The sequence below is a fragment of the Phodopus roborovskii genome, unplaced genomic scaffold, assembly GCF_943737965.1.
Source record: "Phodopus roborovskii unplaced genomic scaffold, PHOROB, whole genome shotgun sequence".
In the NCBI taxonomy this organism is placed as follows: Eukaryota; Metazoa; Chordata; class Mammalia; order Rodentia; family Cricetidae; genus Phodopus; species Phodopus roborovskii.
The window spans coordinates 10,391,771-10,419,489 of NW_026126410.1; the positions used below are offsets into that span (position 1 = coordinate 10,391,771).

The window sequence follows — 27,719 nt, forward strand, 5'->3', positions numbered from 1 at the left end:
ATTAGATCATCAGCTGACTTGTGGTACATGAACTCCTAACCATGATGCATAATTTAGACCTCGAAAGGAGAATGGCAAGTGTGAATGAGAGCATTTAATGTAAGTCTTAGATGCCATGTATCCTTGTTTAAAGAGAAGACAAAAGGAAACATGATGGTATGAGCGTTCTAAAATCATCTGCAGCACTTTAAAGGGTTAAACCCGCTTAACCCATTCTTAGTCAGAGAATGGCACCAAAGAGTACAGCTCACCCCTCAAGCTAGTTCTAGACCTGTGGTAGTCTCAGGTTGCCAGAGCAGTCATGCACTCTGTTTCCACCCCCCTCCCACCCGATTAGTAGGATCCATTCATAGCTACTCACTACTGCAGGATTTGACCTGAGAAATGCTAGGATCGATTAACTCAGCAGTCGTGGCGAACAGTCCCTAAATAATCTTAACCCTTGGCCAGCAAGGGAACTGCTAGTCCCGAGTTCTCAGCAGCAGCTGGTGAGGCTTTCAGCCAAGTTCTTCAGATGTGTGAGCTTCTCCCAGGCTTCTCCCAGACAGGCTAAGTGGACATGGCATTTATACATCTTTCAACCAGGCTTCCTGGATCTAGGAAATGTTATTCCTGACTCCTTTGACCCAGGTGCCCATGACAACACAGTACCCAATCTGTAGGTAATCACTCCTCTTTCTTTTCTAGGAGTTGGCATAATAGCTATTTTTTTCTAAAACAGTCATGTTGATGTGTTCAAAAATCCATTGCTGAGTCTCAGAGAGAGGATCACATCTGGCCATGAAAATCTTCTTCTCTGCAGGGTTGCAGTCCATGCAGCTGTTGGTCACAGGATGAAATAGTGTCTTGTCCTAGATGGGACAGAAAAAAGACAGACATAATATGTGGCCAATGCTACAGCCCAAAGTTTATATATGTAAAATATGCTTGTAATTGAGCATATACCGAGTCTAACTAAACCCACTCTCAAGCCAAAGTATATGAGATATCAAAGGATCCACAACTTCCAAGACCACTTAAGCTGAGACCAAAAAAAAAAAAAATCATTCATTTCCTGAAAAAGAGCCATTCACTCATTTCTAGCTTTGTAGTGAGCATTTTGCTACATGTTTAGCTGCTTGCAAGTAAGGATAAAGGACATCTAGTCATTTGCATAAAATATGATGCGTACACACACACATGCACTGTGTTGAGTGCACAGGAAGTAATAAACATATTCAACTAGAAGAGTGGAATTTTCCCTATCTCACATTGGTAATCTATTGAAAAAGATAAGAGAAATCCATGTTGAAATTGAAATGCCAGGTGCTAAGCTGCAGTCTTTGGAAGATGAATGAAGGGGTGGGGACAAGTGACTTGTGGGCAATAGGTGAGAGTAAAACGTCAGCTTTGTTAGTGCTTGAGGGTTAATGCCTTCGGCCCCTTCAGCCCCACATCCTGGATATTGCAGAAATGTAGATAGCATGGTTCTGATGACTTTTTGTAAACTGGAGGAGGTCCCATTAGCTTACAAGTCAGTTATGAGAGATACATTAAATCACCTAAGCCCTCGAGACAGTTCATAGCTCGGTGAATAAGTGTAAGTATCCAGCAAACTCCTTATCTGAGCACACCCCTTTTATTGTGTACCTGGGAAGAGAGGGAAACGCCAAAAGGAAACAAAATGCCTTTAGTATTAAACACTCACTTGAATGGTTTTATGGTTTTTCTTAAAAAGTATCAATAATTTGAGAAAAGGTCCCAAAATCACCACTTAGGTTCAACACTGAATAATGCTTTATTACTTAGCTTAGAGAGTGTTTGGAGGTTCTGGCTTTCTGGTTGCTTTCCTTCAAGGGAGGAACAGTTCTTTTAGGATTAAGATTTCTCAGCCACCCTTTGTAAACATTTATGGGTTCCTGACTTTTAGACTCAATCAAACCAATATTTAATGTCCTTGAAGGATCCGGATGTTTGCATGAAGGAAAGGAGAAATAAGGAAGGAGAAAGGCAACGTGTGGGCAATTTAGTTTAAATTTCTATTTTTAGTGTAAACAAAGGACTGTGCCTGACACAAAGGTTTCTTCTTCTACTCTTTAAAGTCAAAGTTTGGTGGATTTTCTGAACTTGAACTCAAAAGTCTCCTGAGGTCTCCTTACAATCCTTTCCAACTTCTTCACTAACTTCTCCACAGTCTGACTCTAGGGAAGGTTCTAGAGACTCTTCTCTTCTGCAGGGGAGATGGTACATACCAGGAAGATGGAAACTGTTCTTAGATCCCCACCACAGCCTTCAAGATCACTTGGGCTCCTGGCACAGAGATTCCTCCCAGTCACTGTGACTCCCTCTTCCCTTTGGCATATCTCATCACCCTTCACCCTCAATTTCCAGCATCTTAGCTATTAGGATGTAATATATTTTATTAGGTTTTCAAACAACCTTTGTGGTTTCAGTTTTTGTAGTGCTGGGAATCAAACCTGTTCAAACTATGGGCATTCTAGGCAAGTGTTGTACCACTGAATTATATTTCAAATTCCTTCAAATAGGATTCTTAACTGTTTTTTTCATTGTTGTTTTGTTTGTTTGTTTGTTTTACATTTATTTAGTGTAGTGTGTGTGTGTGCATGCCACAGAATTTATCTGCAGGTCAGAGGACAACGTGCAGGATTTGGTTTTCTCTGTCCACTATGTGGGCTCCAGGGAGGAAATTCAGGTTGTCAGAGTAGTAGCCAGTGCCTTTACCCAGTGAGCCCTCTCTTGGGCCCCTCACAGATCATTCTTAACATTCTTAACACTGTCACATTCAGGAAAATTCTGTGTGATCTGCTAAATTTGAATTTGCTCTATCTCATGTCCGTGTACCTCCTCCCAGTCTTTAATACCTGCATTTCTTCCTGCTTCCTTTACCAAGAGCTCAGGCAGACCTCCACACACCCCCTGGATTCTCCTTAAACATATGAATTTCCATGAAACCTAAAATCAGCAACCCTCCCACAAAAGAAACCGGTATGTTCCCTGAGTTCTTATCTTCATCAGTGCCAGCATGAACACCAAAGCAAACCAGGCTTCCTAACCGCCCTACTTTTCTGCCATAGGCAATCATAGTTTCCAAACCCCTTGTGGAAACACATGTTCTGACAAATACAGGTATGCTCATAGGTACAGCCAGGTAGGCTATACAAATTTAGCACAACTGGAACAATCCAAAATGTTTTTGATGCAAGTCTTTATAAGAGATAAAAGCAGGGACTCTTTGTAACTATCTACATTAGGGAAGGTGATATAAAATAAGATGGTGAAGTAAACACATCCCCAAAGTCTTTCCCTGTTATAAAATTGAATGAGTACTTTGTTCCAAAGTTTGCTTGTGATAGAGACAAATGACAGGGTGTTAAACTAGAAGCCCTCCCAGTGTCCAGTAGATCAACTGATTGTTCTCTGGCTACAGACTTAACTCTGTTCAACCTTGTGTGTGGAGTGCCCAGCGTGGCCGCAAAAATGAAACTTCTGGGAACATTTTCTGCCTGCAACAGAGTGTACCTTTGTCACTTTTGACTTTGGGGGTGACATAATTGCTATCTGTGGCCTTCTACTGGGTCAGACTTTTGGATTACTAAATGTCTTTATCGATGCATTTGCTAGCTGAAATTGTTAGCAGAGTGAGCAATCATTCATTGAGTAAGTCTTTTCTTCCGTGACAGCCCTCCTTTCCCCTACCCTTCATCCCATCGGCCATGGCTGTTACCAGAACAGCATCCCCCCTCCACATTGGCTTTTGAGTACGTGATGATCCATGTCCTGTCTTTGCTTTGTTCTTGGTCCAGTTCTGACAAGAGACATGGCATAGCCCTGCCTGTTCAGTGTCGTCTTTACTTCACCGTGTCTGAGAAAACTAGAAATCACTGAGCAGGAAATGTCTAAGGATGACTGAGCTCCCGGTGCTAACCAATCAATGCATGCAGATGAGCATGGGTGGGGCTTATTGGGTAGTTCTCTGAAAGCCACACGGCTTCACAGCTGGCCACAGACTTGACTGGCATCTCTGTGATACCTGGTGTGTTCTCACATTCAGACTGTGCTTTATCAGCTCCCATATTTACATGGAGTGTGAGCTTCGAAAGTACGAGTGAGCTCCTCCGAACATTCTAGCTTGGGCTTGGGGTCATGAAAGAACCGAACGCCAAAGACAAAAAGACAGTAAAACAGACACTGGCGTGCATGGCTCTCAGGAAGAAGATTCCCAGAACAAAACACGACACAACTGGAGGGGCAGTGTAGTCCTGGAAAAGGCCGGAGATTTGCCACTATGCAGGGAACTGGATAAATTCTAGTCATCCACTTACTCGCTGATGGCCTTTGGTAGGGCGCTAAGTTCTGTGGACCTTGGCTCACTTGCTTGCAAATGTAGATAAGGTTCCCAAGATTGTTATGGACGGATAAAATGTAGAATGACTGACTCCATGTTTCACATATAAGTAACTATGTAATAGCTTTTTCTTCTGCTGCTAATTTATTTTTAGTCAGAAAGCATCCCCTGTTCTGAAAATCAGAATGTACTAACCATCTGGTCTGAGATCAGCTAGCTATTCAATACCAAATTATATTTTGATGACATCCTGGTAAAACAGAGCTTGAAAAAAGCACCCTCTGACTCAATCAGTTGTCCACACTGAACAGTGCCCTCCAATTTGATCGAAAGGATTTAGGAAACAAAGGTAATCTAGGCCTAGCAAGGCAGCCTTGCTTCATAAGTACAGTGAGAGTTTTGGCTGCTCTCTAGCTTGAGAGATGGCTGTCCTTTCAGTTCCTGAGCTTTCCAGAAGACAGAATAATTGGACAGGTGGACCCTTTGAGTACATTATTTAGACAGGCCAATTGAGTCCAACAGATATTTATAAAGTACCCTTTATATTGTGGTTAGTGTCAAGAAAGAGGTGTACATAGGAAGATATCCTCTAACCCAAGAAATAGATGAGATCAATATGTATGGAATAAGCGTTTGAAGTAGAAAAATATTAGTAAAGTGTAATATAAATGAAGGAATAACGCATTTATGCATTTGAGCTATTTAAAAAATTAATGGGCAGATCCTGTATGGCAGGGACTCTAACAGACACACACACCTGTGTATGTATCACAGTGTGTGTGTGTGTGTGTGTGTGTGTGTGTGTGTGTGTGTGTGTGTCACAGTTTCTTTCCATCTTTTGACCAGGTACCCAGGCTGATTCTATCTTGTGGCTATTGTGGCCAGGGCCACAGTAAACATGCTGGTATAAGCTGACTTACTACCCCTTGGGTATATAACTAGCACAGCACACTTCAGCTAGATAATATGGTCTTTTGGTTTTAGGAGGATCCTCCTTACATAGTTCCACAGTAGATGGGCTAATTTGCATTCCTCCCAACAGCATCATATTGTTACCTTTGTTCTCACCAGCATTTGTTTTCCTGATGAGAGCCGTGTCGACTGGGATAAGAAAGAATCTCAATGTAGCTCTGATTTGCATTTCTCTGGTGGCTAAGGATCATCATTTATGGAAATTATTTCATAAATTTGTTGGAATTTGTACTTTGAGAAAAATCTCTTCAATTAATTTGCTGTTTATTGATTTGATTGTTGTTTGCTTTTTGGTGGTTTACTTTTTGAACCTTTCATATTTTCTAGATATTAATCTTTTATACATGAATAGCTAGCAGACTTTTTTCTCATTCTGTAGAACGTCTCTTTACTCTGACAACTGTTTCCTTTGCTGTGCAGAAGCTTTCTAATTTGATGCCATCCGTCAGTTCTTGCTAGTATATCCTGAGCTATTGGAGTCCTAGTCAGAAAGCTATTGCCAAAGTCTAAATCATTAAGTATTTTCTCTGTACTTTCCTCTAATCACTTCAAAGTTTCTGGCCTTATGATCTTAAATTCTAAATGTAGAAGCATAGACATAAACAATGAAGATAGTAGATGTGATGTTCTAGAAAAATATATGAATCAGGAGGATCTGAGTTGACAATGAAGGGGCCAGAAGCAAAGAGAATTAGCTATCCATGTGTCAGAGTGAGGCAGTTTTCAGACAGAGAGAAGAGCTAGAGCAGCTGCCAAGCATACCTTATGGGTCAATAGTCTAAGGAGGCAATGGCAGAGGTGATGGAGTGCTAGGAAGATTAAGTTATGGTGACCAGAAAATCTTCGCTGTCACCAGAACACAAAGGAACATAGTGTGGACTTCAGATGGTTATGTCTGAGAGGCAGGCAAAGGACACATCATGAGGACACTTGGGTGCAATTCTAAGACTTGATTCTTCATTTTGTGAAGATAATCACTGGAGGATTTATACTTAGGATATCAAGGAGGAAGGCACTAGATTACATCCTAAGAAAACAGCAAGAATCTAAATTTGAACTGATGCAGAAGGAAGCTGGAGGTAAGCAGGGCCATCATCCAAAGGTTATTTGAGATATTTGAGAACTTAAATGCCCAGACTGTTATAATTAATGGGATGTAGGGGCTGTGATAGAGGGAGAGGAGAGTGACTGAAGTAAAAATATGATTGAACTGGTAAAATAAAAGATGAGCTGTACCAGGAGTAGGAATGAACAGTAGTGGTTTCTGTTTTAGACATAGTAAGTTGGAGATGTCAATATGGTAGGTAGCCAGGCTTAGATATCCAACAAGCAGTTGGTTAGGCAAGATGTCGGGGTAGCTTATATATATATAAAAGGGAGGTAATTACATGAGCTCCTTTGGAAAGTTTACATGTGATTGGAAACTTAAATGCTAGAACACCATATATTGGAAGGGGGCGAATATTTTTACAAGTATTCATTACTTGATGTCTCTGGTGTTGGCTATGGAGGAATGAGGGCTTGATGGGATGAGGCTTTTGTTCAGATTTCTCCCTGGCAATAATTTTTGATAGTGATTTGGTTTGTTAGTAGTTAATTTCTGTTAAGTCTGTGAAGTGAGTTCAGTAGGAAGGAGGAAGGGATAGGATGTGCAATAATAAGATTTGCTTTGCCTCCTCTTAAGGTTGTAGAGAAGAAAAAGGTGGATACATGGGATCCTTTAAGTTCATGAAGGGAGAGAAACCAGATCTTAGTTTTGCTGTTGGCTTCTGAGAAAATATGAATAATTTCTGAATAGATATAAAAATGAAAGGTCATTAAATCATCCACCATTTCTACTTTTTCTTTAGCAGGTCAAATTTCAAATTTCTCACAGGAGAACATTGATCTCATGCATCATTGTTTAATTCAGCCAGTCAGAAATGATGCCTCTGAATGTTTTTAGTGTATGTGTTCAGACCGTGCTGGCTACAGCTCGCTATCAGCTCGTCCTCTGCTTATATTCCCTGGGCTATACATGATGATGTGCCAGGCGTATCCTCAGTTCCTCTCAGAGCAGCCAGAAAATTCCAGTATGTTAGATCCATCCTCTTTCATTCTCATTCTCCCTTAACTCCCTTAACTTAATTCTTAGTCTGACCTATATTGTCTTGTATAGTTCTGCCACTATGCAGGTATCTGATCTCATAGGTCATCATGACAGGTGTCTCTAGTGGATTTTCTCTGTTCTTTATAGAAAGCAAAGATTCTATTTACCTCAGGGTCTTGGGATAAACTGATGTGTGTGTGTGTGTGTGTGTGTGTGTGTGTGTGTGTGTGTAATCTCTTTGTACCACTTTGTTATTAACGTCTACTCATAATTTTTGTTTTCTTTCAGCAATTATTTGGAGAAGCTTTCCTTTCATCTCTGGCCTGTGTAGGGCTCAATGCTTTATGTTGTCATATTATGCAGTACCTTAGTTTGGATTTCAATTGCTGTGATGCAACACCATGACCAAAGCAACTCAGGGAGGAAAGGGTTTATTCAGCATACATTTCCACATCACAGTTCATCACCAAAAAGTTAGGACAGAAACTCAACAGGGTAGGAACCTGGAGACAGAGGCCACAGAGGAATGCTACTTCCTGGCTTGCTCCTCACTTTTGCCCAGCCTGCTCTGTTATAGAACCCAGAGGTGGCAACACCCACAACGGGCCAGGCCCGCCCCCACCAATCACTAATTAAGAAAAGCAGGCTTGCCTAGAGCCTGATCTTATGGAGGCATTTTCTCAGGTGAGGTTCCCTCCTCTCTGATGACTCCAGCTTGTGTCAAGTTGACATAAAACTAGCCACTAGATTCTGTGAACTTTAAGTATGAATATATGTACATGTATGTATTCCCCCTGAACTCAAAGTTCCACATGTAGAAAGAATTTTTCACAGATCTGTTGCTTCTGTTCATATCTCTTATATCCTCTCAATCAACGTGCCCAGAGTCTTGTTAACATAACACCCTGTTTACTGCATACCTATGTGTCATATGGTGTTAAGTGCACTCCTCCCTTTAAACACTTCTTGAGAAACCAGCATGTGGAGAAGCAGGAAGCTAGATTCAATTATCCTTTCAGCAAATATGAATCAAGCCCTGTGATGTGTCACATGTGTTTTTGGTATACATGAGGAATGTGCAGACAAATTAATCCCTTTGTCAAATTCCCCTTCTTATATTTACTTGTGAATAGTTTAAATAGCACAGAAATGTTTGGTATAGAAGTACAATGGCTTAGACAATGTTTCTCTCTTCACCAACTTGGGGGTTAAAACCAAGCCAGAAGATAGCTTGCTGAACACATGGAAGGTAATAGCTACCATTAATAGAACTCTTAGGTGCCATACTCTAAGTGCAATGAAGTTTTACTAATATATTGCAATAACTATTGAAGGTGAATGCTTTTATTATTTTCATTTTATAACAAGGAAACAGAGACATGCAGCAAATTTTCCAAAGCTCCAGTGCCAAGACACATAGTGGAGCTCATGACTCAAATGGCAACCCCGCCCCAGGACCCAGAGCCTATGCTCTTAATGTCTGGAGTGGCAAAGCATTTCTCTTCTTGGCTGAGGCAACTAGCAGTTCAGTTTCATCACCAAAGCTGCTTAGACTGGAAGAAGTGTCCTCATCAACAATATGAGTTGTTCAGAGCTCTAATAAGCAAGCTCTGGTTCCGTTTTGCTCCTGGCAAACACCTCGGTATTATGTAAGAGAAGGATAGTCTGTGATGGAGCCTTTCTAATTCAGACAGTGCAGAGTGGCAGTTGAGCACATTCGGGAAAACGTTGGGGGGTTGTTGCTAAGTTGAAGTGGCAGATGTTAGAACCTTGTGCCAGCCAATTGACTTTAGCTAGGTGAGACACATAGGCAAAACTAGAGCGGGATGAGGGCACAATTTGAAAGGCTCTCTTTCCTGCTTTCAGAACAACCCTTAGCTGGTTCTCAAGGGTCCTTTCAAGTGACCAGGATTTACCTTCAACTTGGAGAAAAAAGCTTAAGTTAGAACACTCCTAAAACCGATTTCACCAAGAGAGCACCCGTAGAGTAAATATATGCTTTGCCAGTGACTAATCCTCTTTCTACCAGACAGATTGTTGAAAACTAAAGTCACACCTCTCTACATTGCCACTTCCTGCTGGACATACTAGTGGATTGGATATCACACGTCTTTTGACAATATAGCTTCATTGCTTAGTAGATGTAGTGCCCTCTTGGGAGTTAGCTTTGCCCTGTTTTGATAAGGTAGCTAAGTTGTCAGCTGATATTGAAATCTTAGGGTACAGTGACTCAGTCATTGGAGCCCAATCACTCCATTACATTTAAGTGGCCACAGAAGACACTGTACATATGGTTTTCAGCAAAAATGTTTTGAAAGTCTTTGTTTTCTGATGGTTAAGCTGGAGAGCAGTGGCCCAGAAGATATTATTAATATCAGGTAAACTCATACCCCGGTAAGGAAATTCCTTCAAATGGTGCTCAATAGTTATCCAATGCCACATCCGATGTGGGAGAGAGGGCTCAGTCAGTGGATTTGTGCATTGGGAACCAATTACCTCTGATGTGGGCATTAAACGAGTGTTGATTCAACTATGAAAGGGGAAAATAATAAAGTAATTCAATTGCTATTAAATTGGGTCAAAGAGTCAAAATCCAGATTGGGGTAAAATTTGAATTTCAAATTTTCATTACTATTTTTGGGGTATGATGGCAATTAATTCGAGGCCTTGTACATTGTAAGAATCTGCTCTGTTATTGAACTTTATTGTCCAGCCCATGAGATAGAATTCAGTAGAAATAAATGGCTAACCACACAAATACAAAAGATGAATTATGCAGGTAGAAGATGAGAGAGATGTCAGGGTAGCAAAGAGAAAAAGGTTATTAGTATTTTGAAATTCTAAGAGCTAATTAAAAAGTTGAGTGTATGAGTTTACCAAGAAAACCAATCAGCAACACTGCTTATAGCAAAAGATGATAGTGGCTTAAACAAAAGTGTCAGTCACTCTTCTTTTTCCATGATTAAAGCACACTGGCAGTTGTATACTCTTTGCTGGGTTGTATTCTGTCCTCAAAGACTCTCTAGAGCAGTGGTTCTCAACCTTCCTCATGCTGAAACCCCTTAATATAGTCCCTCACATTGTAGTGACCCCAACATAATATTATTTTTCGTTGTTACTTCATAATCGTTACTTTGCTACTGTTATGAATGATAATGTAAACATCTGTGTTTTCTGATGGTATTAGGTGACCCATGTGAAAGGGTCATTCTACTCTCAAGGGGGTGCTGACCAACAGGTTGAGATCTGCTGTTCTAGATGGAATGTCCAGGAGATTGAATTAGATCCCAACAAAGTCATTCCATGGGTAGAATCTGGAAACTGGACCACCTCATCAAAAGTAAAGACTAATGACCAAGCAAACATTATCAAATATTTTTAATTTGTCTTGAGCAAAATAGATAAAACTTAATCACTAGAGTCCCCCAGATCAAGGAAAACCTTCCCAACAACAGGGACTGTCAGAAATGGATGGGCTGACCGAGAACAGTTTAACTCTTCCACTATGACTACACGTTTAGCATGTGGTAAATGCTTCATAAATCAGGACCAGAGTAGAACCATATTCTGTCTTAATGTTATCTTAATTGTGGATGCTGTAGTCATTTGGGGTTCTAAGTCATTTTAATCAGAATGTTTAGCCAAAATGCTTTAAATTAAGAGCCCCATGGCCTTCCATGTGGCATCTTTGTGGACCAGCATGACTTCATGATGTAGAGACCAAGGCCTAGCATATAAGTAAAAATAATTCATCAAATGTTGGCATATGCTAAGAATTTCACCCACTCACTCACTTTTAACAAGCAGGTCAATTGTATAGGCATCAGTTTAAGTGGGCAGATACTTCTTTATCTTTATTTTCTGTTTTATCAACTTAAAAGTCTTTTTTTAAGTGGAAACTAAAACTTAACATTCTAGAGGGAAACTACACAAAGTAATTGGAAACATTTAATGTTTGGTCACTGGGGGGGGGTTATTTCTGATGAAGAAATGCATTGGGTTTACCCAGTAGAGCTGAAACTCATGATAGAGAGGGTTCTACATCCACAACAAAACTGTCCAATCTTTAAATCAATCTGGAATATTTATTTATAAATTTCACTATTAGAAATGGGGGGAAACATACAGGCAGGTGAGAGGAGCTAGGCAATCTCTTGGAGGTTGAGTCAAGAGGACTGGGAGACCTGGATCATCCAAGGCTATATGGAGAGTTTGGGACTATCCTGGGCTACATGAGACTGCGTCTAAAAAAGTCAAATGGGGGATGAAGAAAGGTGTTAAAAGAGTCCTGACCTTGGGTAGTTAAGGGATAACAAGTGCTTAACCACACTTGATCAATGTTTAAGGCACAAAGAAGGGAACTAAGTGATGCTGGTGTCCACCCAGAGACACAGATGCCACCAGAGAAGGAAGCAGACACAGATTAAAGGAAGCAGGTAAAACCTGAGCTGGAGCTGGGTGGTGGTGGCACACACCTTTAGTCCCAGCACTCGGGAGGCAGAGGCAGGTGGATCTCTGTGAGTTCCATATCAGCCTGGTCTACAAGAGCTAGTTCCAGGACAGGCTCCAAAACCACAGAGAAACCCTGTCTCAAAAAACAAAATGAAAAAACAAAAACAAACAACAAAAAAACCTGAGCTGGAAAATAGGTTCTTCATCTATTGCAGATTAGAACCCTGTGGGAGATTTCCAACACTATCAATACTAAGAAATTACCTTCTAGAGAGCCTTAGTTAGCTTATCATATACCACCTCAATAAATGTATTTTCATGCATTTCAATAGCAAGTTTTTATAATGCTTGATTATTTTTTATGATTTATTTATTTTTATTTCTTGTACATTGGTTTGCCTGTATGAGGGTATTGGATCCCTTGGAACTGGAGTTATAGACAGTTGTGAGCTGCCGTGTGGATGTTGGGAATTGAACCTGGGTCTTCTGGAAGAGTAGCCAGTACTTTTAACCACTGAGCCATTTCTCTAGCCCCATAATGTTTAATTCTATTTACCCCAGCTTCTAGATTTTCTTGGCTATCTTGATCCTTTCACTTTCAAAATCTATTTATCAGTTTTTATACATGAATCTGCTGAGGTTTGATTGGCTTGACATTCATATATATATATGAAAACTTACCTTCACAGTATTAAGTCTTAATCCTTATGATGTCCTCTCAATTAAAAAAAAAAAAGCTTTTAAAGAACATTGTCATAGGTTTTCTTCCCCCCCCCACTGCCCATATTGCACTGTAGCTTGAAACCAGAGTTTCCCCTCACAAATGCCAGGTGAGAACTTAAGCATTGAACTATACAGCCTCAGTCACCTTCTGCAGCTCCCCTGTAGTGGCCTTGATGTTCCCCAAACCCACCGACTTGAACATACTATTTATCTTAAGCACTTTATAATAACTACAAAGAATTGCCTTTTAATATCATGTTCTGGTTTTTTTGTTGCCCAAGTGGATATAATTGTTTTCATCCTGTTGAAACCATGCTAAATGTTATAATTCAATTTTAATAGTTTAGTTGCACAGTCTTTTGGATTTTTAAGATACTCAAACACATCATTTGTGAATAGTCCCTTTATCCTCTTCCTCTCAAATCTTGATGCTTTTAAATTTCTTTAGTCTATCTGATTACACTAAATATGAGATCCTGTACAAGTCTGAATAGAGGTGATTACAGCCTACATCTGGTTTTATATCCAGTCTCCTAGGGAAAGTTTTTCTCTCTTTCCCTCCCTCATTCCTCTTCTTCTCCTGCCCCTCCCACCCTCCCTCCATCCTCCATACAGTGTCCCTCTTTTGTCCTGACTGGCTAGCCTGGAACTTGCTGTATAAAACAAGGCTGGCCTTAAACATGGTAATCCTACTGCCTCTGCCTCTTGATGGGATCCTAGGTGTGTTCCATCACACCTGCATGGCTGGGGGAAAGTTTTGTGCGCTTTTAGATATAAGTCTGTATAGTAGATTATGCTAGTTGGTTTCTATTAGTTTGTTTTCTCTTTGCCTATTTGGTGAGATAATAGAAACAGTATTACACACACACACACACACACACACACACACACACACACACACACACACACTTGTGTGGGCATCCACCCACATTTATAAATGTTTTGGAGCCACCTCTCGAATAAAGGACTTGTGCTCAAATTCTTAGTTTAGGTTATATATCTAGGGACACTCAGTGCTATAGGCCATAAATAAAATGTTTACATGAAAGGGGTAGGATATGGGAGACAACTTTCAGTCTGGCAAAGATGTGGCAGTCCTTGTCAGCAGAGACTTATGTCAGTGACGTAGCATGCCAGGTTACACTGCAACACTGTTGTCAACGCAGACAGTGCATTTGTTACCCACACAGATGGAGATGTGGTTGTATAGTCAGAATTGAGCTACAAGCTTTGCATGGTTTATCAGTTAATTGTTATACCTATTACAGTAATGATGGAATGAAAGTGAAGGAAAAATGCTTCAAGACTTTCTTTGTTGTGTAGGCTTACAGGGTGTAGGCTACAACATACTGTCCTGGCTAGCTAGTCTTGCACTGGGGGCAATCCTACAGCCCCTACCTCCTAAGTACTAGGATTACAGTTGTGCACTACCAGGCTATATTAATTTTTACAAAGACCAGATTCTGAAGGTTTGGATGAGAATTTGGGGGGAGGGTGAAGTGACTGCCTTCTACTCAGTAAGGAACCAAGTGGTTTATAAAACAACAGAGGAATGCAATGTCTAGATATTTTGGAAACTCCCCTTTAACAAGGTGACAAAGGTAGGGAGATCCTTTAGGAAACTACTGCAGTGATCCCATTGCTATAGCAGGAGCTATAGCAATGGCAAAGTGTGTGTGTGTGTTTGTGTGTGTGTGTGTGTGTGTGTCAGAGAGAGAGAGAGAGAGAGGAGAGGGAGAGGGAGAGGGAGAGGGAGAGGGAGAGGGAGAGGGAGAGGGAGAGGGAGAGGGAGAGGGAGAGGGAGAGGGAGAGGGAGAGAGAGAGAGAGAGAGAGAGAGAGAGAGAGAGAGAGAGAGAGAGAGAGAGAGGTGTCTGGGCAAAGGCAGTAACAAATGGCAGTGACTGAATAGTTGTGGGCACTGAAGAGGAGAAAAGAATTTCTTGTAGAATGATGGTTTCAATACTTTTGCTGGAGTTGCTGCGCTTGTAACAGGGGTCCCCCTGGTGGCAAAAGAAAACCAAGGTAGGGATCCCTCTCACACAGGGCACTGGCTATTCTGGGATACATATGTATAACCATAGTTACAACATCGCAAAAGAGGGATGCCCCTCTCCTCTGGGGTAGCAAAGAATAGGCAAGAGCTAATTGTTGGTAATGGATCAGGAAATGGGGCTGACCACAACCTTGATCTGTTCAAAGGAGGTAGATACTGGCCAACTTCTTTCTCCATGCAGCTTGAAAAGCAGGAGTCTGTAGCACTAAACCCACAAACACTGGGGAGCTCTCCTGGGGATTGTTGATCTTGTTTCCCGCTTTGCCACAATTGTGCCAGTGCCAGTGTTTCCCCTTGTCCATAGCACAGAATAGCACCTAAGTGGTTATGGGGGTTCAGGTGAGGGTGTGTGCCAAGGCTTCCTCTTCCTTACCAGTTGGAGGATTCCTCCAGGTGCCCAGGAGATGGCCTTGTAGGCTAATCCATAGATATCTAATTTAAAAATAAGGGGACCTGCCAGAGCAACCTCAGAGACTTAGAGAGCGTTTAGACCACCCTTATTTTCCCGAGGCCAAGGACTGCAACTGAACAGGGAAGGCGGCTTCCAGAGAGCACTTTTTCCCCCTTCTAGGTGTTGAGCAGGCCTTGAATTTTCCAAAACAGGTGTGCTACACAGGTCTGAGTCATCGACCAAGATGAGATATTTCAGAAACTTTCTATTTTAAGCTTTTGGCATGTTCCTAAGTATAAATACCTCTCTTGCTATATAAATGTGCAGATTGTAACCTATTGCTGAGCACTGTAACTGATCTGAGAAGTAGCCAGAGTGTAATCGCATCTGGCGATTATCTTTCTCTAGTCCCTTTGGAACTGGAAAGGTTTGCAGTGTTAAAGCTCTTATGAGTTACTTTTTAAAATCAGTGTAGCCTGGTTTTTCCTCTCCAGGAGCTCTATGTGCACTTGCATTCGTTGGTCTTATCCATCTGTAAGCTTCTGTAAGCTCCCTAATGAAAACAACTGCACTTTCAAGGCTTAATTGCGCATTATTGAGTGGTCTATCTCTCATTCTGTAACTGTCCAATGATGAGAAATGTTCTGTTCATTAGAATCACCAGCATGTGAGGCAGAGCTGATGCTTTATTGACGTATGCGGAAAATATCATCTGAAAGGTCATAAAATAACTATTGGAGAAGAAAAGCCTACCCTACTCCACTCCACATAGACAATATTGTATTGAATAGTGAGCATTTGACAAAACTAATCAATTACACACTTCATAAAGAAAACAGTCAGCAATTCCCTTCCTGTGTACTTGTGAGACTATCTTCTCATTAGCTCTTTAGGTTTTAAATTGCTTTGTAAGATGCAACATCTGACATTTTGTGCTTTTTCTGAAGATGCAGCAGACATCTGTTGGATCCTAGGGAGGTGTTGACGTGTGGAATAAACAATATAATCAAGTCTTCTCTGAGTGAGGTTGCTTTGGTACCCACCTCAAGAGGTAGAAACCAGAGCTCTGGCTTTCATGATGTGAAAAACCACATTCATAGTTGTTGCCCACCCCAGTACCATCCCTTGGGCTCTTTCCTTCAGTTCCCTGTAATTTTGTGGCACACTGGTTGGCCTTTGTCACAGGATAGCTATGCTCCTGGATAAAACACTAGGTACATTTTTCTGATAGCCCCAATAAGTCTGGATTGTGCAGAGAGCACAAAACTGTAAGTAGAAGGCATCTGCTCCCTGGCTGTGAATTTCTTAAAAAATAATACTTTAAAATATTTAAAAGTAATTATAATTTAATATTTTTTTAGGTTTCACAAATATGTTTGCCTTCAATATATCAGGGAAGACTTTTGGTGAAGTCACAAATGGGCAGCTTTTCATTCAAGTGTTACAATTATATCTACATGAATATGTATATATATGTATGCATGTGTGTGTGTATATGTGTACGAATACAATTGTTTCAACCAGACAGTTGCCACACAAGAGCCAGGGGTATGCAGTAAATAAAAAGATATATTTATTAATTTATACGTGTTGTGAGTTAAAGTTTTTAAGAATTATGCATAAATTATTTGTTTATATGATGTGTGGCCAGTTTTTTTCCCAAATTGGTTGAGCAGAGCTTAGTCTTCTTCCCTGTAGTAATCTGGAGTCTTTATCAGTTGTAACTGATTGGGAAATGCTACATTTTTCCCTGTCATGGTGGCCTTCACATGCATGAGCTGAGTATGTGTGCATATGAATAAGTGACATTCAGAATCAAAATGTGGTCTTAACCAGCTTTTGGAGCTAGTCAATCTGAAATCATGACTACTGTAGACTGTTATTTTAAAATGTGTTGCATTTGTTTACACTGTGGAACATTTGTTTAATGATGCAAAGATGTGTTGCATTCTTATACATTGCATTTGTTTAACTCTGTGAGGCTGTGTTACTTTGCCTGTCTGAAAAACCTGATGGTCTAGGAAAGAGCTGAATGACCAACCAATAGAAAGACAGAAGAAAGAATGCATGGGGAAATAAATAGGGGAGAAATCTGGGAGGAGAGAATGAAGAGTGAGAAAAGGACGTCAGGCGCCAGCCACCCAGATATACAACAAGCCATGGAGTAAGAAGTAAAGAAAAGTATATACAACAAGCCAAGCTAAGGCCAGGCATTCAAAAGAAAGAATAAGCCTCCATGTGTGTATTTATTTGGGAGCTGGATGGTGGGCCCTCCAAAAATAAAAATAAATAAATAAAACAACAAACAAACAAATATAAAAAAACAACCCCACATGATAATCTGGGAATGAGCACAGAACCGACTCTCACCTTCCGGTATCCCCAGAGCTGGTTCCCTTTCATGCCATGACACTCATAGAGCGTGACAGGGCTGCTGTGTGAGATGGCATCGAAGCAGAATTTTCGGGTGTGCAGAGGCTCGCCGGGTCGAATATCTTCTCTCCACCCAAAAGTAAAGAGCTAGCAAAAAACAGTAGCAGAAAAGCTGCAGTGAGTTCAGTGTGGGGCAAAAGGTTCCAGAGGGTGTGGAGAGATGTCCTAAAAATGCAGAGCTCCTGTTTTGTGAATACAAGGAAGAAGTCCATCTCAGCACAATGGAGGCATTGAGAGGGCATGCTTCCAAGGGCTGGGACAGCTGTACCTGTGGCCAAATGCAAAGGTAAGGGAGGGAGGAAGGAGAAAGGGGCGGTACGGAAGGGAGGGGGAGAGAAAAGTGTTTTGGAGGTGGAGGAAGAGGAGAGGGAAAGATGGAAGATGAGAGAGGGAGAAGGGAGATGGGTGGAAGGAAGGAGGGAAGAAGAAAAGCCTTTAATAAAACTCTTAGCACTTGTCATGTAGATAAAATATTCCTGGATTGAGGACTGCAGCGTTAGCCTAATGAGCAGATTAACTGCCAAAGGACAAGCCTTAAAGTTGAGCCGGATTGATGCTCGCACCTTGAAAAATCCAATTTAAAGGAAAGCCGAACTCAATGAAGTAAAGAATAGGCAAATTAATTTTCCAGCGTAGCTAAGAGCAACTCTGTGGGGGCAATATAGAGACAGTTTTAGATTGTAACTCACAGTAAGAAATACAGTCTGCAGTTACAGATCCCTGACCTCCAACCTAAAGCAGGAGTGTCAAGGAATGATAGATAATCAACTCCATTTAATACTTCAGTATGCCAACCATTGTTGCTATCCTTGTCTGTGTTATCCATCTTACTCTGTATTATAAATGCTTCTTACGATGCCCTAAATCAACTTTACAATGTGTTCCATTAGCAAACAGCATTCCTGTTGAGAAAGAGCATTTTCTTTTTTTAAATTTATTTTTCATTTTACAAACCAACCCCAGTTCCCCCTCACTCCCCTTATTCCACCCTCACCTTCCCCCCTCCCATCCCCATCTACTCCTCAGAGGGGGTAAGGCCTTCCTTGGGGAGTCAACAAAGTCTGGCATACCAAGTTGAGGCAGGACCAGGCCCCTCGGCTCGGTACCAAGGCTGAGCAAGGTATCCCATGATAGGGAGTGGGGTCCAAAAACCCAGTTCACACACCTGGGATAGGTCCTGGTGCCACTGCTGACCCCCTCCTCTACCCCAACAGATCAAGCCACATAGCTGTTGCCTACATTCAGGGGGTCTAGTTCAGTCCCATGCAGGTTCCCCAGCTGTCAGTCCATAGTCTGTGAGCTCCCACTACATCTGGTCAGCTGTCTCTGTGGTTTTCCTCATCATGATCTTGACCAACCCCCTTGTTCATATGATCCCTCCTCCCTCTCTCCAACTGAACTCTAGGAGCTCAGCCCAGTGCTTGGCTGTGGGTCACTGCATCTGCTTCAGTCACTTACTGGATATAGGTTCTATGATGACAATTAAGGTAGTTGCTAATCTGATTAAAAGGGAAGGTCTATTCAGCTGCCCTAGGAGTCTTAGCTGGGGTCATCCTTGTGGATTCCTGAGAATTTCCTAGCCTCAGGTTTCTTCCTAACCCCACAATGGCTCTCTATCAAAATATCTCTTCCATTGCTCTCCGTCCCTCCCCCAACTCTGTCTTCTTGATTCCTCATGTTCCCATCTCCTTCCTTCTAATCTCCTCCCAATTTACCCAGGAGATCTTAACTATTTTCTCTTCCTGGGGCCTTTCATATGTGTCCCTTTTGGGGTCCTCCTTTTTACCTAGTTTCTCTGGGGCTGTGGATTGTAGCCTGGTTATCCTTTGCTTTACATCTATTACTCACTCATGAGTGAATATCTACCATGTTTGGAAAGGGCATTTTCTTAAATTACTTGTGCTGATTTCTTCCAGTTCTGGTTCAGTAGGTTATATAATTCTTAGAGGAGGACTTTAGGAGGCAGACAGCTGTGTGAAGCAGAGCTGTCAGGGACACTGTCTCACTGACAGAGAGCAGAGTGCAGAGCTGTAAGCAGCCAATACACTAACTACTGACCTGGTCCTTCACACACTTGGGTTTTCAGGTCCCACCTAGAGCATCTGGGGCAACTCTAGAGACGGCTAAGAGAAAAGAGTTAAGTTGTAGGAGTCTGAAAACAATTGAAAGGACTAGGTCAAGTGGTCTAATTTAGGAAAAGAAATTATTTAAATCTAGCACATGAAAGAAGACTGAAAAAGATGAGTGCTCTAGTCCCCTGAAAGGCAGGACAAGGGGACAATAGACAGTCTCAGACAGGACAAGGGATGTCAAGTTAAGCCTTTGTGACAGAGTCATGAACAGGAGTTGTGCTATCTCTCTCTCTCTCTCTCTCTCTCTCTCTCTCTCTCTCTCTCTCTCTCTCTCTCTCTCTCGTATTCTTAGGTCCTTCACACAGGAGAAGTATCTGTTTGGGCTGCTCCCAATTTTAAGCTCTTTGCAAACCTGCTCCTTCCATGGCCTTTGAAGCACTGTGCTGTTCTGTAGTAACCACGCTGCCAGCCCCCGCTCATCTGTCTACTCACATGATGTCAGCAACTGTGTTTCTTGTCCTTTCCTGCTTGGGCTTAAATTCTCTCAGATTAGCTTTCACCAAAATGCTCAAAACCCATCAGTCACATTTCATCCAGCCCTGGCAGGATTTTCCCACTCTGTGTCTCCTAGATGGGTAGCCTGATCTCGTTCAATTTGTTTTATTTGGTGATCATCACATTCATCTGGCCAGCCATGAAGTCTTTGAAATTTTGCCCCCTTTACTTTCCTCATTTAATTATTTGTCAAGTCTTACCATCGTCTCTAGTCTTTGGCAGTACCGAGGACAGAGCCTTACACAGAATATGCAACTACTGTACCATTAAGACACATCTTGACACTTGTGTTTCATAAGAAGTTTTGGAATTAGTTTCATCCTCTGAGTCTTTACAGACATTGCTTTCTGCATCACTTGTCTACACTACTGCAATAGCCTGTTTCTGTTTCCACATTCTTCTCTCTCTCTCTTTCTCTGTGGGGTGTGTGTGTGTGTGTGTGTGTGTGTGTGTGTGTGTGTGTGTGTTCAGAGGTCAGCGGACAACTTTAGGTATTGTTATTTAGTCACTGTATACTTTTGTTTTAAAGACGAGGTGTCTCATTGCCACGTAGGCTAGACTGGCGGCCAGGTCAGTGAGCTCTAGGGTTCCCCATGAGTGGTTCATTTCCTCAGTGCTGGGATTAAAAGTGTGTATGCCACCAAACCTGGCTTTTAAAATAGATTCTGGGGCCGGGCATTGATGGTGCATGCCTTTAATCCCAGCACTTGGGAGGCAGAGGGAGATCCATCTCTGAATTTGAGGCCATCCTGGTGTACAGGGTGAGTTCCAGGACAAGCTCTAAAGCAATACAGAGAAACTATGTCTCAAACAAACAAACAAACAAACAAACAAAAACCGAAAAACAACAAAAACAAACAAACAAACAAAAAACCCAAAACAAAACAAAACAAAAAAAAAAAAAAAACGGATTCTGGGTCTTAAACTCAGGTCCTTGTGCTTACAAGGACAGCCCAGTCTACAAGCTGTGTCTCTCGCCCCTGCCAACCTTCTTGTTGTTGCCCACACTCTTTCCCATCATGGTCAACAGAGAAGTCTGTCTGGGATGCCTGTCTAATTAGATCTTCTGTCTGTCTACAATCCTCCAATGGTCTTCTTCCTCCTTGGTGTATACGTCTAGCGTCTAAGAGCCTTCATTTCTGAACTGCTTCATCTTCCTCCCCTCTTTTCTTATTCTGTCATGACTGTCCCCTGTGTCTCCATGTCCTTTGCTAGGTAGTCATCCTTGATGACAGGTGATGTCCTTTTAAAACTCACCTTTTGAGCACCCAGAAAAAAACAAAAAGCATAGGTGCTTAATAAGAATTATGGTTAACATGTGTAGCTTGTACTAGTTATTTCAACAGAAATGTGAAATAATTGACAAGATAAATGAATTAGTTTTAGTCTTTTTCTTTTTCTTCTTTAAAGTGGATCCTACTGGCTTTCAACTCACTACATAGCGCCGCAGGCTGGCCTTAAAGGCCACATTCTCCTGCCTCAGCCTCCTGACTACTGAGATCATAGGCATGTCCCATTCTGGATCAAGAAGTCTTGGTTGATTTCTCTCTCCCCCCCACCCCCCCTCTCTGTGTGTATGTTTGGAAAGATTTATTTTGGCTCATGTTAGAAGAAACACTCAATTATTGTAGAGAAGACACAAGGGCTGGAGCATCTGTCAAGTTGCTGCTCGAATTGCATGTGCAGTCAGAGAGATTTTAACCAAGGAGGGATGATCCACCATGGTTGTGATGGTACCATTCTATGGACTGGGGTCCTAGACTAAATAAAAAGGAAAAAAGAAAGAAACTAGCCAAGCATCAACGCTCATCTCTTTCTGATTCCTGACTTCCGATGCATTGCATCTAAGTGCCTCACACTCCCACCAGCACAGCTAGCCCTCCTCCTCCCAAACCCTGTACTTGTCACTCAGTTTCCCTCTCAGTCAAACCTCTCAGGAAAAGCCACACAGCACCAGCCATTGTCTGAGGTGATTCCAAATGCAGTCAGGGTGACAATGACATGTCAACTAGATTTTTTTAAAAAAAATTTCATTTACTTGTTTAACTTTAGTGAGGGAAGGGTTCATTGGGCTCATAGGTTACAGTTTATCACGTAGGGGAGGGTATGGGAGGGGAGAGCTGAAGCCTGAAGTGGGGGGGGGGAGGGGGCTGTGGAGGAACATTGCTTACCACCATGCTTCTATTCAGCTACTTCCCATCCCCCCCCCCCCCATTCTTGTTCTCTCTCTTTTTCCATGTCTTCCTCTTCTTCATTCTTGGAGAGTTCCATATTCACCCCTCCCTCAACTCTTCCTTCATCTACCCCTCCCAATTCTTGCATCAGAGAGTGAGGGTGATCAGTTTGCCAGGGGCTCTGCTCTTAGACAAAGCTGTCTGTCTCCATGGCAGGGGTGGGAGCATTTACCCAGGTTCTCTGTGTGTCTTAGTTTTCATAAACCAGAAGTCTAGAGATGAAAGGAATTGTAAGCCCCACCTAGCCAAGACCTTCACTAGTCTGATGTGCTGTCAGCCTCAAGTGTTCTGCCTCTCTTATTCCATTTTCTCCTACTTTTCAATAACTGGGTCTGTTCAGGCCCCAAGAATACCCGAGTGACAGCAAATCTGTCTCATAGATGTCATCTACTGTCACAACTGTACCTGGGCACACTTAGGCGACTTTTGTTTCCTGTTTCTAGGCTTGCTATTACAGGCTAATGATCTTTTTTGCATTTGTAGATTGATTGCTAGAAGGGAATGTTTACAAGGTCCTCTATATTATTCTTGTTATTATTACCTGCTGACTGCAATCTTGGGTCCCAGTGATAAATCTTCAAATTATGCCAATTGTTTTATTTTTTTTTCTGCGCCTTCCAATATCTATTTTCCCCTCTCTTATGTCTTTGAAATGCTTCCGGTTGCCATTTATATTCCCCAAGGGTCATGTCAGACGAATCATTCATCAGGCACATTTTCACCAGAGCAGAAACAAGCAAGCATTGTGAAGGGATGGCACTGTTTAGGGACCTATTGTGACATTCATAATCTGCCTCCTACTCCTGAGTGGTTCTTACTAGCTAGAATTTCTTAATAAGAGCCCCTGATGCTTTTTGTTTTCTTTTCAAGCTCCAGTCACTCTTTTAAAAGCAAATGGATGTCAATTTCTCTCCTTTCCTCTTTTAAGTGATACTTTAAAATATGGATTTTGAGTCATGGCCCATTTCCTTGCTTGCATATTCGTGTGGTGTGTGTAACATTGCCTAGGTCTGTATTGTATTATATTATACAAATAAATTCTCCAGATTGGAGCCGCAAATCCACTTATCTTAATCTGGCAACCTGATGAGACAATTGAAAAACATTTTATTTCTCTCTCTGTGGGTAGTTGTATTTTGTTTCACTGTTATGTAGTTTGCAGAAGTCTGAGTTATAACACATTTCTCCCAACAATTTGTACTCATCAGAATGCTGTATTGAGACGGTTTATCCCCAAAGAAAGGCGTGTGTCCTTTCTCTGCGTTCATGGACTTGTTTGGATTTCTGTTTGTGTGTGTCCCTCTCCAGGTCTTGGAAAGAGAAAGTTATGTCTGTCTACTCAGCAGGACAGGAAGGCTTGCAAAGCTTCTTCCCAGCAAGAGACCAGTGCCTGCTGCTCGGTCTGCAGAGACAACAGCCAAACTAGGCCAGGCAGAGCACGCCTCCTCTTTTCTGCCTCCCCTCCCCCCCAATAACGGGGACTGGGGAGCTGCCTTCCAGATCTAACACTCATATTTGTATCTATTTTTATTTTTCTTTCTTGATCCCTAGAGGAAACAAGGGGCCAGCACACAATGCTAGAGTGATATCAAACAGCTCAGCAGATGACCCCGGAAGAATGAATCATACGCCTGCTTTTCCTCACAGAAGCGGGATTAGCCCTGACTAACGTTCTGCATAAAATGTTTCCCTTACAAAGGCCTGCGTCAGTGGACCCTTCTTTGTTGCTTTTGTAGCAAGTTTGTTTATCCATTTAGTCAGTTGGGCTGCCTTGGAATTAAAAGGAATATTCATAATTTCGCTGGCCAGAGGTACTTCTCTCTCGTCCAGGAATTTTAATCTAAATGTAAAAGAGTGGATTATGATGTACGATGTACGAGTCTTTAAGCAAAATATCAAATGAGGCTCACATTAGTTACTGTAAAATGAATTAGCTTGTACCGAGTCAGTGTATGGTGACACACGTTTCAAGCAGGATTCAAGTTTCTTCTCCCTCCAACCTTTAGTCTCCTCGTAGCTCCAGCCTTAGCTGTCCAGAGACCAGAAATATTTTTAAAAGAGCTATAGTGACTATAGGGAGATGCGTTGTCTTCTTGTCTGGTGCTGCCCTCTGGTGACCATTTTGTAAATTACAGGCCATAGTTTTTTGTTTTGTTTTGTTTTGTGGCTTAGCCTAAGGTAAATGAACAAGTCTTCTGTTTGTATTCATCTTTATCTGCCAAATAAAAAAATCAGGTCATATCATACTCCATTATAGAATTTTCCTGTTTAGAATTATTCAATCTGGTTCAGGTATTCAGATGTGTGTTTCTGTAAGCTATCAATTTGTTTCCTAATCTAATTGGGCTGAAAAGAGGAGATAAATTTAGCCTAAGAGACAACAATTTTCCCTTATAGCTTCTCTCTTTAATTTTAGAAACGATTTTTCCTAAATGCTCCAAATGCTGGTCTTACTGATAGCCTTTTGAGTGGTTTTGTGTTTTTTTTTTTTTTTTTTTTGCTTGCTCTCCCAGGCTGGGTTGCTTGTTGGAAGTGCCCACCAATCAGAGGAATATGCTTATCCCAAGACACAGAGGAGGAAGAAGCCAGTGAGTTCCTATCTGATACTTTGTAGTTATCACCACATCCTGGAGCTGCAGAAACTTCTGGTGATTGTCCATCCTTCAGGATATGTTGGAGTGAATAACTATGTTGGGAATGGGCTAATGCATCTGTGTGTCACAGAAACCTTGAACCTGAAAGCATGGCATATGTGTGTGTGTGTGTGTGTGTGTGAGAGAGAGAGAGAGAGAGAGAGAGAGAGAGAAGAGAAGGGAAAGTACAATGACTGAGTTGACATCACGCGTGGAAGTTAATGATACAGCCCAGGCATCATTTCTTCTCAGAAAGAAAGCCCTGGATAGGAGGTGGGGATTGTTGCCCTTATTTGATGATGGAGAGCCTCTGGCCTAGAAAAACTGAACAAGGCTGCTTGGTTCAAAGTGAAATCCATGTTGGCTGACGTCTAAAGCCTTCCCTCTTTCTAGAACACGATTGGATAGGTAGCTAGTTAGAGAGTGTTGGGAGAAGTTGGTGTTACCTTGTGGGATTCATCCTGATGCTCCTATTAATTCAGGATGGAGGAGGGGCAGGAAGAGAGTGGGGAGAAGAGAATCACACTTCAACAACTCCTTAAGGACCTTAGGCTGGGTAGAAGCGTTGCTCAGTGGTTCATGTTTGTCAAGACTCTTTTGTGTGGGTTTTGTGCGTAAGCTAAAGCATCTCTAAAGCACAGGCACACGGCAACCGGTCAGTGTGCAAGGCAGCCATTGAGGAATACAGCTGTAGTACAGCAGCTACGCCACCAGGGAAAGTGCTTGCTTACTTGCTTTTGTTTTCCCAAGACAGTCAATATGGTCCATTCCGAGAAACAGAGGTGCACACTGTCTTGACTGTGGGTTTTCCTTTCTGCATGAGGGTTGGGGGCGTGGGAGGGGGAAGGATGGGAAAGGCCTCTGATGTACTTATCAGCTGTTTTTCTTTGCAACTTCGACAATAGCTATTGATTCTTGTGGAATCTGTGGGCTACATCCTGTGCATCCTAATTGAAATATTTCATTATTCAAAGCTGAAACACCAGAGAGGCGAGCCGTCCTCAGCGCTGTCACTGCTCTTTCACAGGGAGCACAATTCCAGGAGACGCCCTTTCCAATTCTTTCAGGCTTTTAGTTGGATTAGAAGTCACATTATCCTTAACTGGAGCGGCACGGAAATGTCTTTGAATCAAAGCCAAATGTCGTCTGAAAATGTCCTATGAAGTCTGTGCTGGGGCACTGCTGCTTTGGCTGGCCTTTACACATGTAACTAAAAACTACCATTGCAACAAGAGGTCCATGCATTACTTTAGATACATAACCAGGAGGGAAAATTAAGGTCAGAGGAAGTCTCAAACACAAAACAAAGCCCTTTCTGAAAAGACTTTGTGGGTCAAATTCCCTGGCACTTTCCAGGTTTGTCTTGAAAATTGCTGCTATGGGGGGAGACAGTAAGCTAAGGTCACACTGTAGGAGTCTGCTATCTTGTCTTTAATATTAGTTTTCAGGGTCCGTATGAAAGGGGCTGGAAAGAGGGCTCAAGGGTTAAGGGGTCTTCTTGCACAATCAGGAGGGCCAGCCAGAGTGCGGATCCCAGAATCCTGCACAGGCTTGTGCCTGTGACCCCTGCTCTGAGGGAGTGAGGTAGAGACAGGGGGCTGCTAGGACTTTTTGATGCCCAGCCTCGGGAGAAATTTAAGCCCCAATACCAGGGGAGACCCCCCCAAAAAAAGAATAGGCGGAGAGAGCTTGAGAAGAACTGTGGTGTCTTCTGGCCTGTATGCATGTGCATGGGTGTGTGCATGCACAGGTGCACACACGCACATACAAAGAAAGGCTAGCACACAAAATAATGCACTTCATTGTGCCATCTCTTTCTTTTTGCCTGGAGCTGAGGACTGAACCCAGGGCCTTGTGCTTGTTAGGCAAGCACTCTACTATTGAGCTAAATCCCTAACCCTATCTCCTCATTTCTCCTCGCCCCACTCACTGCTTCATGGCTTCAGCTCCTAATTACTGATCACTACTGTCATTGAAATAGCTGTCTTTCTGCTTTCATGTCACGTTCAACCCTAGTTCTAATGTTCTCCGCCCCCCCCCCGTGTGTGTGTGTGTGTGTGTGTGTGTGTGTGTGTGTGTGTGTGTGTGTGTGTATGAGGGGGCGCTCATGTGTTGAAGTCAGAGGGTAACCTCGAGTATCTTTTTGCAGCTGCTGTCTACCTCTCCCTTGGGCAGTCTTACTAGCCTGGAACTCATCATGTAGGCTAGGCTGGTTGTCTAGCTATCCTCATTGATCTGCCTGCCTCTGCCTCACCAGATCTAGAATTATAAACACACAGCAACATACTCAGCCTCAAAATTATGGGTTCTAGAAGACCAAAGTCCAGTTCTCAGGTGTGCAAGGCATGCACTTCACTGGCTGACCTATCACGCCAATTCTTGTTCTCCAAGTTGAAATGTGTTGTGATCCCTTATCTTGGTTGAATAACACAATCTCTCTGACAACGAACAATAGCAGAGGTGGACCATGCTCACTAATTAGGGATCTGCTTGGTGACAAACCATGACTTCACCCAAGTCCCAAGATACTTCTTTCCATCCGTCCTTCCCTGCTAGCCTCCGTTCCCATGACTCACCTGTTCATGAGACCATGTCCTTTCCAAACCATCCTTGACACAGATGTCCAGCCTCAGCTCAGTCCCTGTGGCTCCATGCTTGCTGTCCACACATAAGTTTGCTGCCATGTTCCGAATCTGTAGCAGGAAGAGCAGCACATCAAGCATAGGTCTGTGCCATTATCTCCTGACAGTCCTGGTACCGATAAAG

General features: G+C 42.2%; 1 protein-coding gene across 1 annotated transcript in view; it reads right to left on the bottom strand.

The window, feature by feature from the left end:
• Window positions 1-250: 250 nt before the first annotated feature.
• Window positions 251-27,719, bottom strand: part of Galntl6 (polypeptide N-acetylgalactosaminyltransferase like 6) — a 1,089,910-nt gene continuing 1,062,441 nt past the window's right edge. Inside the window, exons 10-12 of the mRNA XM_051182453.1 lie at window positions 27,530-27,646; window positions 17,397-17,546; window positions 251-851 (exon numbers count right to left, since the gene is read on the bottom strand). Of these exons, the coding sequence (XP_051038410.1) occupies window positions 684-851; window positions 17,397-17,546; window positions 27,530-27,646 (435 nt within the window). The 3' untranslated portion in view covers window positions 251-683. The remainder of the gene's footprint in view (window positions 852-17,396; window positions 17,547-27,529; window positions 27,647-27,719) is intronic.